At 35.2% G+C, this 13488-nt stretch overlaps 1 protein-coding gene across 1 annotated transcript in view; it reads right to left on the minus strand.

Annotated features, from left to right (window-relative positions):
• Positions 1–7161: 7161 nt before the first annotated feature.
• LOC149070922 (uncharacterized) overlaps positions 7162–13488 on the minus strand; it is a 57778-nt gene continuing 51451 nt past the window's right edge. The window contains exons 24-27 of the mRNA XM_089248544.1: positions 12623–12808; positions 12344–12532; positions 10224–10313; positions 7162–7422 (exon numbers count right to left, since the gene is read on the minus strand). Of these exons, the coding sequence (XP_089104670.1) occupies positions 7238–7422; positions 10224–10313; positions 12344–12532; positions 12623–12808 (650 nt within the window). The 3' untranslated portion in view covers positions 7162–7237. The remainder of the gene's footprint in view (positions 7423–10223; positions 10314–12343; positions 12533–12622; positions 12809–13488) is intronic.

Here is a 13488-nt window from a genome sequence, read left to right on the forward strand (position 1 = left end):
TCTTCTTTATGCGTGCGCAGTCATCCCTGGGAAGCAAGTCAATGAGAAGGACGATTAATGAATTTAGTAAACAGATTCAACGAGCAGACAAGTGGGTAAACAAATTAGTGAGCAAGAAAATGTGTGAGAAATTGAATGAGCAAGAAAGATAGTAAGCGACTAATTCAGTGAGCAAATAAATAAATCGAGCAAGCAACTGAATTAGCAAGAAAGACAGTGAGTAAGCGAGTTAGTTGACCGAAATTGAACGAACGAGCAAATGTGTGTGCAAGTTGTGAGCAACTGAATTAGCAAGAAAATGAGTGAATAAGCAAGTGAGAGTAACTGAATGAGCAACTGAGTTAGTGAGCAAACCAATGATTGAAGTGATACAAGTGAGTGATTTACCCATTCATTCGAAAGAGATGCCACAAGCAACTCTTTTTCCTTCTGCATAGAAACTGATAAAAACTCTAGCCAAAGTGCACAAAACAATACAATAACAGATGATTTTGTGTTTAAAAAACTTTAGTTTTATTTTTTATTGTTATTAATAACATCTTACACACGCATGGGTTAGCTTCGAGCGTTTCCCACTATGACTTAGTTCTCGATTTAAAAAAAAAAAGAAAAAAAACAAAGATGTCTCTCCAAAACAACATTCCAGATTTGAATCATATTCTTACATATACAATATACAAACAATAACTCGTACATAAAATGAATGAAAATTTTACAATAATTTGTACAATATAACATACAAGAGCCTTATGGTAGTTTTCTTTTCGATACTTATGTACATGAATGAATGAATGAATGGAAAGCGAATAAAAATGTGATTATTATATATGATTATCATACAGACATTATTGGTTGATATACATTATATACGCATTAGTTTCGAAAAATTAGAACACCCTGGAAATTTACAGAAACAGTTCATGAAATGTTCGAGTTGGAAAACCCAAAATACAGTTATAATTTGCATTTTCATATTCAAAGAGGTTTTTCCTGAGCATATCAATGGCAAAAAAATTTGTATTAAGTCGATTGAATGTGCCAAATAACATTTTCCAATTTTGTTTCAAAAAGTTAGAACACGACTTACAATGGTTTATTGCATGAATATTTTCCAAGCAAATTTACATCTACTGAATAAATGTTGTACGTCTTTGATGTATGTAAATCTAGATTATACACATATATACAGTTCAATCTTTGCATTTTACGCATAGCTGCCAATTCACATACCTGAGAAATCTGTAGTTTTTATCACGTGATGACATACTTCGCATCGAAGGAAACATAAAGCACAAATAAAAAGAAAAACCCAGGGATTTTTTTGGGGGGGGGGGGGGGTGTAACGGGTGACTATATATAAATCCAATTTTCGGATGCATTTTTCGCAGTCCTGATTTTTTTTAGCAATAATTGGGTACTTAGCTTGCTTTTGGCATAATATTTGGCAACAATTACCAATTTTTCGTATTTGAAATCCTGAGATTTCCCATATTTTTCCTGAGAAAACGTGGTCAGCCTAGAATTGCAAGGACTGAAGAGATATTTTCTTTAGGGATTTTCCATTCAATCAAAGCACAATTAGAGAACTTTTAGGGATTTTTCCATGAAGTTATAAAAAAATTGGAAGAATCTGATTCCGACCGGAAGATTTTAATAAGGCTGAAAAATCGAAAGCATTGGCACCTATGCATTACGGGTAGAAAAATGAGACATTTCTGCAAGTACAAAATTGCATGTGCATTTGCTAGGATAGTATTAGAGCCGATATCTAACGAGTACATTGTACTGTGGTCATCTTTGGCCTTGACCTTGGATTTTATGCATTACGACATTGCATTCATAAGTCTCTGGCACAGATCAGGACTTGACCTCAACCAATCTAATCGTCATAATTTTGCATTTGCAGAAATGTCTCGTTCTTCAATCTGTAATGCGAAGATTGAACTATATTTTAGGTTTACATACATAACCTCCAAACCAGATTATAGCCCACTGTTCTGTCTCAATGAAGCAGGTTGCCCAAGAAGACTTGCTGGAAGCTGTGCATGTATGTGTTGCGAACCTAACATGGAGTCTGTTTCTGTATAATGGTTGTTATGTGTAATGCTGCCATCAAATTTTTTTTTCTAACTATGAGCGAAGTGTAATGATCCAATAATTGTATCATTTTAGGCCTGTTGTTATCTGTGGCGAGACTTTTCATGGGGAGAACAACTCGCATTCACAGTGGCATTCAAACCCAGGTACTTGCAATGTGAGTCTGTCACTATGGCCACTCGACTATCACAGTGGCTCATATGTAACTAGGAAAGACATACAACACTTGCATTTAACCAAGTTGATGTAAATTTACACGAAAATGTTCATGTAATAATCTGTTTTAAGTCAGGTGTTCTAACTTTTTGAAACAAAAGAGGGAAAAAGTAATTTGGCACATTTAATCTACTTAACGCAAATTTTTCTGCCACTGATATGCTCAAGAGGAACCTCTCGGATGATGGAAATGCAAATTACAGCCACTTGAGCATTTCATGAACCGCTCTTGTGAATTTCTGGGGGGGGGGGGGGGGGGGGGTGTTCAAATTTTTTTAAACAAAACATGTACATGTTATGGTCAACATTGTGAGCTTCAAACACTGGCTTTTTTGGAAAGCCTGTAGACTTTGACTGTAACAATATATACTGAACACTGTGCCACACGCTCGCGTATTGTAAAAATATGCAATATGTATGCAATGCAATAAAAATACTTTCAATACTTGCGATAATTGAAAGAAAAAAATGAAACTATATATTGCACAAAATAAGAAATACAAAAGACAATAATAATAAAAAGAACTATAATGAGGTAATGTTACTCTTGCTATATGGAAACCATTTTGAGATGCCATTCAACAGAGATTTGAATCTAGAAAAACTAGCGATAATTCACCATTGAGAGAGAGAGTTCCCTTTAATTAATTAATTTATTTTATTACTGCCTTGGTCAGAGCAAGTGAGTGACTGTCTGACTTGGTCAAATTACTTGACTAAGAGCTGGTCGGGGAGAAAATGAATCAATGGGTTAGTGGATGGAGAAAGTGACAGTCAGTCAACAAGTGAGAAATTGAGCAAGTGAGCAGCCATTGAATGAGCAAAAAAGTGAGTGAGGAAAAAAAATGAGAGAACAAGTGAGACAGTGACTCACTTGATCATTCTCTCACTTATTTCTTTGCTTTTTCGGTCATATGCTCACTTACCCACCTTTTTTAACTTGCTCTCTAAATCAGTCACTCACACTGTCATTATTGCAAGCATTCAAAATTACTATCAGAATCAAATTATAAGTGGCATGCCCACAAACATCATGTCAAAAAATTAGCATACATATCTCTGAAAACAGGTCTGCATTTCCTCCAGCAAATAGAGAAAATGAGTGATTGACTGAGTCAGAAAGCAACTGAGAAATTGAGCAATTCAATGAACAAGAAAGTGAGTGAATGAGAGTCACTTACTCCTTTTTTCAATTACTCGATCACTTTTTTTTTATCCATAACATTATTCATGGTGTGGTAAGGTTCATCGTTTTGAACAAGAAATTCTTTAAGACTGAGGTTTGTTTGTGAAAAAAAGATGAAATGCCAAAATTAGTGTTAGAGAAATGCGAGAAAGTAATCTAAGTTGGACGATTAATCTATGTCAGGGGTGCACAATCTCCAGTCCATGGGCCACACGCAGCCGGCCAGCGACATGAAAGTTTTTCCAGTAGAAAAATATCATAACACACATGATAGATACCTATAGGCAGACTATATTTCTTTCATAAAGACACGGGCCCCAAAGCGGAATATATTGTGCTGCTCTGCTATGAGCCCTTGGCTGACTGCTGCAGTAAAAATTCCCATAATAGTGTTTTCTAAACTTTTCATGAACTTCTTCGATTTTTCTGTAGCAGCACTGGCATACATCATGTCATAAATCTGTGACGCACATCACAGATTTCAGCATATTCTGATTTTGGGGATACAGGATACAAAAAAAAAAAGTAGCCAAAGACAAGTAAAGTTACCAGTCAAAACAATTTGTCAAAAGCAGTAAAAGTCAAAGGAAAGTAAAGTTACTAATTACATCCAAAAAATTGTCAAAGGAAGTGAAATTGCCATTTATAGCCAAAGGGAACTGTCACAAAGGCAATTAAAGTTGGAATATACAGCCAAAAAAATTTGTCAGAGGCAAGTAAAGTTGGTGGTTACAGCAGAAGAGAGAGAGAAAGAAAAATGAAGACTAGTAAAGTGTCTAATTACAGCCAAAAAACTATCAAGGCAATTAAAGTTGCCAGTTAAAGCAGAAAAAATTGTCAAAGGCAATCAAAGTTGCAACCTATCACTAAAACTGCTGAAAAATCACCAATCACAGAAAATGATGCATGTGAAAAATGGACAAAAAAAATTCAAGATGAATTTATTTCTATAAGTATTATTGTGTTAATTAGAGTCATAATCAGCACAATATATTTTATAAGTCATGAAAATGATCTTAATTCTTGATTTCAAAAATTCAAGCAAGCCTTGTTGAAAATGAGGGGGAAAAAAATGGGGACATTTTTCATGAAAAGAGTTGGGACATCCAAAATTAATGGAATATCCAGCAAAATACAGGTCATATGGTCAGAGAAATACTGCACTGCATATCTGGTCAGTGAACTAAAGAGGTTGTGCACCACTGATCTATGTATAGCCTTATCAGTCTATCACTTATGAGCATCACAGTGATCTCAGGTATGCAATGCATGCTTCCTGATTCCGTAATTGTACATTATTGCTAGAAACCCTCATAAAGGCTGCATTCTGGACGGGGGTCAGCACTATGCGAATTTGAACATACCAGCAATAATATCGATCTAACTATGCAGAGACAGATGAATGAAATTCTAAACAAAACTGAAGTAGATAGGAACATAATTTCATAACATATCAAACATGCACAAAGAAGAAAACGTAAACCAAACAAACAAAGAATGTCATACTTCATATATATATATAAAAGAAAAAAAGGTTAAAATACTCTAGTAAAAACTTTCTTAGGAAACAGCACCGGATTGAGTACACAACACAGACAGACTTATATACAGTTATCAAGCCCACATTTATTCCTATCAAGGACAGCTTATTCTGATGACATCATCAAATCTACACATATCACAGCACATTCTTTCTTCTTTCTCAAAAAGAGAACGACACAACTGAAACCATCAAACGAGAAGTAGTAAAAGAAAAATAATTTCCCACGGAAATGAAACGTTGCCAACAGCAAACTTCCAATTAAACAATAGCATGAACTCTTCCTCCGAAATTCCTTTACATCGACCAGTTTTTATGCCAGTATATAGGGAATTATGATTCTTACACATGGGAATGTTCAAATGAAACCTGTTCGAAGAATGATGCATGACAATTCTTCAATTAACCGTGGGGAAGCACACACACGTTCGAATGAAGCTGTATAATTGTTGCATGAGCTGTGTCTTAAGATATGTTTTCAGCTGGCTCATTTATGGCAGACACTATTATGGTTTCGATCTCCATTCACGCAGGACCAGAGAGCTTTAATACAATATTCAATGGCTGTAATTTGCAAGCCAGGGTAGATTCACCGGAAGATGGTCACTGATGTATGGGAAAAAAAATGCTTCCTGAAGATTATCATTACCTATTGATGGCAAACGTTCAAAGCTGATGGCTGTAGGAGAATGATGCACATATAATGTCCTTGCCATTGTATAAGGTCATGACAAGCAATGAAATTTAATGAGAGCACACTGTGTAAGACAGTGTGTGTGGCTTGGCACTTTGCTTCAATGTTTTCAAATGGTACTGCTAACAATACTGTCTCAATTAACCACAGAAATACAGATGATTACATTGAAAATAAATATCCTGCATCCTAACTGAACAACTAGAAGTGGTTCTCAGTCCACAATATTTTATGGACTATAACAATCGAGGCAAAGAATTCTGTGGACCATAAAGCAGTGTTCTTCAACATTTTTTTACCACTGCGGGCCAGTTTTCGTACTTATACAATTTTGTGGATAGCAAAAAATGGGATCTCACGAGATAGCCGAAAATTAAAAATGGGGGAAATAAATTCGAGACCACGAAAACAATTAAACACATGGGAAAAATAATTAATGAAAAGGAAAAAAATAAATGGGGAGCATAATTTATGGGTGGACAAAAAATAAATAATTTATGGATGACAACATATAAATGGTGGAAATAATTTAGACTGACAAAAAATGAATGAGAAATAATTTGTAGTATAGACTGGCAAAAAACAAAATGGGAAAAATAATTTGTAGACTGACAAAAAAATAAATGAGAGACTGGGGATAAATAACTTACAGACTGCGGAAAAAATTAATGAGAGAAATAATCTACGGATGAGTAAAAAGTAGATGACCGGAAAAAAAAATTATGAACTGGCAAAAAAAAAAATAAATAGAAGAAATGATTCACAAACCAAAAAAAAATAAATGAGAGAAATAATTTACAGATTGGCAAAAAATAAATGAGAAAAATGATTTGTGGACTAGGAAATAATTTGCAGACCTGCTGAGAGCCAAGACACAAAAAAAAAGGTAAAAAAAATTAATTTAACCTGAAATTATTTAGTAGCTATATGAATCAGGCGAAATGTTCTGCAGCCTGGCGCCGGTCCCCAGACCAACGATTGAAGAACACTGGCCTATAGTTATGAGGCAAAACTACTAATCTCACAGTCAAAAGAAAGCCCTGCCACAGCACACACATAAGCACCTTGATTACAGTCTATCAAGGCCATGAAAGATGCAGTTGATGAAAAAAACCTCAATATTATTTCAAGGGCAATTTATTGTCTCACTCCCAAAAAAAAAAAACAACAATGAGATAACAGCATATATTCCTTAACACAATGGATGATTTCTTTTGAAAGAAAAAAAAAATGTATGCGATAACGTAAAATAATATCAGCTCTCTTGACTTGCATTTCGCCTTTTCTTTGTACTTCACTAAATGCCCAGGGAATCTCGAAAAGGTTTCATTTGAACATGCCAAACATATAGGGGTTAAAAAAAAAACATACATTTACATGTAGATCATAGTAAATGGCTATAATGTTCAAATAACTTCTACAGAAAAAAAAAAAGTTGTATCATGTGGAAGACCACATTTAGACTTGCGTAGCAAAAAAAAAAACACACATATTTTATTTCTACTCAGCTTGCAACTGAGCACTTTACGCCACTAACAAATAAATTGTGCGATGCCATGATATTCGCCAATGCATTCTCTGGCAGCTGGTCTATGTTCTCTTGGAACCATTCCTTTATCTCATCCATGCTATCTTGCTTGCGGCTAATCACAGAAAGAAAATCAGAATAATCCAGCTGCTTCTCCTCGACTGAAAAAAAGAAAAAATTATAATTTCAGTATTGTATTGAAAAAAAAAAAGAAAGAAAAGTTTTCCACACAATTATGACTTATAAGTACAGCAGCACCTCAAATTACAAGCTCATTTTCTTCCTTCTTGGAAGCTACTTATTGTCCCAAAGCAGAAGTTTTGCATTGTTCTGCAACGAGCCCTCAGATGACTGGAAATGATCAGCAGTAAAATTTCCCATACAGCAGGGTTCATACTCATTTTTGTACCAAAAATTTTCCCCGAGTTTTCCAGTCACTTTCAAAAAGTTCCTGGTAATTTTTGCCGAAAATTTGGTATAAATTAATTATAAAATTATTAATATTAATTATAATTATTATCATAATAGTAGATTATTAATTACATTGAAGCTTCAATATAATGATACTGTCAACCAAGAAAAAATATCGTTGTAGAGGGATTTATCGTTATATTGAGTATCATTGTAGCGAGGTTTCACTGCATTAATTTTTTTAACACACACATTCAAGCTTTTCAAATACACCAGATGGAAAAATGGAACGCAATCAAGGAATGCAAGATTTCCCTTTTCTGCGATATCATTGTCTGGAAACATTATCTTAAAAAATTTAAAAAAACCAAATTACTCTTCCAGATAGTTTTACCTGCTTGTGTTTTCTTTCAGACGTTTCAACTTTTGGAATCCAGAAATCCAGATTCTGATTCTTCTAGGAGGGGACCTCCACCCTGACCCACCAATGCTATGGCCCTGATCAAAAATATCTCATTTTCATTTTGTGAGAAAAATTAAAACAAATCCCCCCCCCCCCCCCAGGTAGGTCTTGCATACTCTCCTGACCAGAATATAATAATGCAAAGCATTTGCTGCTTGTGTTGATAACGTAACAGCTTCTAATATGAAATCTTAAGAACAGAGAACACCAGATTTCATCAACTTTCCGATAAAAGGTGCATTTTTTTTCTACCTGGAATGTCCCCACATTTTATTTTCAATACAATCACACGGGCAGCACATGACAGCAACAGCGCAGAACACCCATAGGTTACAGAAGCTACTGTTACTACTTAACAGTACATGAACCTTGTACACATTCCTCTGCTGAATTTCTAATGAACCGGCACATGCCAGAATGTGTGTTATGAGTGCATGCGTGACCCTACTGTATTTATGCTATCAAGTTGCACTTGTTTCATGCTCAGGTTACTATCTGTCTTCCATTTTCTAAAGTAAAGGTGGAAATGTTTGAATTTTCATGTTATGTGAGTATCGGTATTGTAGGTCTGCCTGCTCTTTTCAAATGGAAGACCTGCTTGCATTCACTCCTCAAAGCTGGCAAACCACAGAAAACCAACTTCAGTCGACCACCACTGTGCCGTCAACACAGTTTGAACCTGGATCCTCAGGCTGAGAGGCAAGCACGATGGCCACATAACTGTACGGTGGCCACTGCAGATACTGCAAACCTACAGCAACCGCAGTCGCTAGTGCAACACAGAGTTCTGACTGGCTGCATGGTGCCACGCCAAACCAAACAATTTGGAAGTGTGGCTAAGGATTCTGCACAGGTGATAATGACAGCACAACAGAACTGTAATAAAATAAGGGCGGGAAGTCCACATATACACTGAACCTAGCATTCTCACAAGAGTAAAATCAGTATGAGCCAGTGAACTGGTGAAAGATCTTTCAAAACGTCTCGCATAAAAAAAAAACGAAGAGAAAAACAAGATTCAGCTTTCAGGCTAATGCCAGACAAGAGCGATTATTGCTGTATGCCAAAGATAACAGAATGCACAATTAGTTCTCAGTCAGGTGCTCTTTGGAATGAAGGAAATAGTTTCAAACAGAATGTCTGTCAAGTGCTAGATGAATTTTGCTGCATGCTATCATCTAACAACCCTAGTTTATTGTTCATCCCACAGAACATATGCTGAAAAAGATGTACAGATAGCTAATGCTCGTAATTTTTCTGCAAAAATTAAGGAAAAGTATTTTTCGGCTAAAATTGGAAGGAATTTATACAAATTCTGGAGAGCACGAAAAAAAGAATAACAAATTTGGAGCCTGTTGCCTAAATTCAGAGGGTTGGCAGGTCTGATATAGGAATTTTCAATTGATAAAGACAAAATTGAAGAGGGACTTTCTTTTTCGCAAAACATGACATCATGCATGGCATTATTGATTAGCGGCAATCAATTAAATCAACCAGTAGTTCAAATTATCTGCCATTATTACTATTAAATAAAATATCTTCCCAACTAATTTTGTTTTATCGTGCCAGAAATGGGACATGCAGACGAAACAGGACACATGGTCAAAGCAGATTCAAGTGATTTCCCCAATTTCGGGAATTTTTCAACTGGAAGAATTGACACAGATTGTTTGGTGAAGTTTGTCTTTTCCCTTGAAAATGAAATATATTTTTTTATTTGAAGCAATGGCGACAATTTACATTACACTCCACATCATCTCCGGAATAAAATCTCAAAAGCTTTTTTCAAGCAAATTCTTTGGGAATAATTTTCTTTCCCAAAAATCGGATGCAGACCGAATTTCAATTGACTGAAACCTAGGCCGGGTTTACACTGGACTGCTATGCTGGCAACTCAACACGGATTGGTTAAAAAACTTGCAATTCAGGTTTTCAACCAATCCGTGTTGAGTTGTGGGTTGTGTTGCTTATTGTATCAGTACAGTGTGAACCCAGCCTTATTCGTGTGCCACTGACCTTATTCATTTGCCACTATCATTCTTTTTTCACATATATATAAATAGAAAATTGATAAAAAAATAAACTCACATTTATAAATATCTTCAGGCAGCGACATACATGCGATGAGGACATCTTCACAAGACATATCACCTTCTGGACAATTTATCCGGAAGCTTTCTGTAATTGACAGAAGATACCAGTCGCTTAGACTCAATTACACATATTATGAACAACCTATATACTGTGAACAGAGACAGTTTTGCCATATGGGGCAACTTTCCCAATTTTGGAAAACAATGTTTTGCGCTCTGTCAAGTTCCTGAGCCAACCAATAAATCCTCACTATAGTTGTTTATAGGTCTTTATCAGTGTTTTTGTTTTAGACTTATAGAATAGGAGTTTTTGGTAGTCTCTCTACAAATGTGTCTCGCCTTGCCCATTCATTCGAAAGTAAGTAAAAACTGTGTTTTACTTGAAACAGCATATGATCCTCTTTCACAGGATCACTTTTAAATGTGAATTTTGCGTTTTATTTAGATTGAATACCATTATTTGGCAATATTGCACCCAGAAGCTAAAAAAAAGGGTGGTAAAAGTAAAAAAAGGGCAACTTTGCCAACATAGAATTTTGCCATTTTCCCAAATGCTTGCATATTTTTTTTCTAATTATGAATTATTTTTTTAAAGTCAAAGTTTTCACTCAGCCCTGTAGTTTTTCTGTATTTTAGTTTTAAAATTTTCCCTTAACTCGAAGTTTTCTTCCTACAAGTTGAATTTTTCACAAATAAGAGAAATTTAAAAAAATAACATTTGGCAATAATTTTGTATTTAGCAATAGAATTTAGCAGATTCATTTAGCGGTTTTCTTTATCTGCTTGCAAAATGTGAATGACTTTCTCACAAAAGGAAGCCCCAAAATAAAAAATAAAAAAAAAAGAAAGAGAGAGAGAGAGAGAGAAACTAAAAAATTTCTGCATTTTTTGATAGAAAATAATTTTGTATACAGTTTCTAATTGGTTTCATTTTAAACAAGTATCATGTATGCGTCCATTTCCATATATGCGGTTTTCCAGCTTTGAGGTGCGAATGCACACACAAGCTGGTCTCCCATTTGAAAAAGTCTCTCCACAGCGAGCAGGCAGACCTAGAACACGATACTGACATAACATGAAAATACAAGCATTTCCATCTTTACTTCAGAAAACAGAAGACAGATGGCAGCATGAGCACTAAAACAAGCAAAACTCAACAACACGTATATGTTAGGGGCCGCACACACTCAGAACACACATTCCGGCATGTGCAGATTCGTTAGAAGTTCAGCAGAGGAATGTGTACGAGGTGCATGTAAGTAGTAGTCCATTTCCATAATACAGTATGTTAGTTTATTTCTGAATTTCCTTATTCAATAATTAAATTAGAATAATTTATCTTGAATTTCTCCATCTCCAGTAGTTCGACATGTTTTACAAAAAAAAACACTTGTAAATAGCGCTTTTACTTAATAAATCTTTCTTTTTCCCACTCTGAAATCAGAATTTTCGGTAAGACGAACTAATAATAACAAATCATTTTTTTTGTCAGCCAGTGCATATTCGACTTAGAGATTTGACTGCATACAATTGACCTTACTTACTATGAAAACCATGGCAAATTTAAATTTTCAGTCGAACAATCAAAGTTTTCTTTGAAATTTATGAATTTTAAACATTCCGATTTTAATGTTTTGAATATTTCTGTGTACCTTTCTTTGTAATAAAGAGTTAATACTCATATGCAAGGTGTTTTCATTGAAGTATTATCTGAGGCTCTCATGGCAGGTGTTCAATGACTTGCAAGCAGTTTCTGGGCTATTAAGCCATGTTGTCTAAAAATTTTCTTCTTAACATTTTTTGGTGACTTCCACTAGGTTTTAACACAGATAGCAAAGCTGCCCCATTTCCAGGGTAACTTTGCCCCAATGCAGTTTTTTATTTTCAGGTACATAGGTTTACTTAATTTGTCGTGTTTCCACAGATTGTGAAACTAGACATCAAGACTAATGGTTTATGATGGTTTCAAAGCCTTTTCATACATTATCAGTTGAGAAAACAGTTGTAAAAAAAAGGAAAAAAGGCAAAGTTGCCCTGGTTGACTGTATGCAAAATCTGTCGATAAATTCAGCAGGCCGTTCAGCCATTTAAAAGATAGTAATAACAAAAACCTACCAAGCAGATGGACACATATTTTGACAACTAGCGACCTGCTCTCTTTAGCTATCCCACCAAGACCAGATACAGTGCGACTCAAGAAACCATCTACCAACACCTGCTTCGTCCAATCCCAACCCTGGTGTGTGGCCATTATATCAAGTGCCAGGATAGCAAATTTTATATCCTCTTCCACCGAAGGATAACCTGCAAAAATAAAAAAAATATATAACCATGCCTTATTTAAGCAAGTAAATTTAACAATGAAAACAAGAGAGGAGGAAAATAAAAGCGTACTTTTCAGCCAGTTTTTCTCAAGCGAATGGATGATGGATGCTGCAATATCATCTGGAGAAGACTCTGACGTCGGATCTAACGAAAATATATTCTTGAATGCGAAAACGCTCTGCCTCCAAAATTCCAAGGAAAGCTTGGCAGGCTTTTGTTTGAACATATGGTTGAGCACCCTCTTCAATGGGTTGTCTGGAACAAAAATGCAAACTGACTTATACATGCGCACCCATAAAGGTAAGGTGGATCCCGATTAAGAAAGCATCATCAAGACCATACATTTCAAAACATATCAGGTGGGGGAGGGGAGACTTCTTGAATAGGGGAATGTTCTGATATGGGAAATAAAATTGAGGCTTCAAAAACGTTTAAAGCAAGATTACATATATATATATATACATACACATCGGAAATTACGACTGCATCAAAAAAAAAAAAAAAATAATAATAATAAAATAAAAAAATTGTGAAAGGGGAACAAAGTTGTAAATTTTTGTTAAACTCAACTAAAAAATTGATAACATCAGAGAAATGAAGGTCAATTGCGAATCACAGTGAATCAGAATGTTTGGTCACTCATCAACCTAGTCCTTCGTTCCCTAGGCAGAGGCAGACCTATGATAGGCTATACAAATTTTTGCACCCTTTTCTCTCATTTTACCGAGTTTCTTGATCACTGATTCGTCTAATTTGCTGCTTCTCTGAAGCATAGCCTGCTAAGTAACCCTGTGTAAATATGCTCCTGATCGCTGCCAATTAAGACAAAAACTTACTTCTTAAAGCATTTAACGTTTTCAAATCAATCACTTAAAAACCTACAATTTTATGACCACAACCAGGACTTGAATAAGATAAAACTTTAATGATAAAAT

The sequence above is a fragment of the Pholcus phalangioides genome, unplaced genomic scaffold (assembly GCF_987345545.1).
Source record: "Pholcus phalangioides strain wild (caught in Gottingen) unplaced genomic scaffold, Ppha-v1.0 ptg000020l_1, whole genome shotgun sequence".
In the NCBI taxonomy this organism is placed as follows: Eukaryota; Metazoa; Arthropoda; class Arachnida; order Araneae; family Pholcidae; genus Pholcus; species Pholcus phalangioides.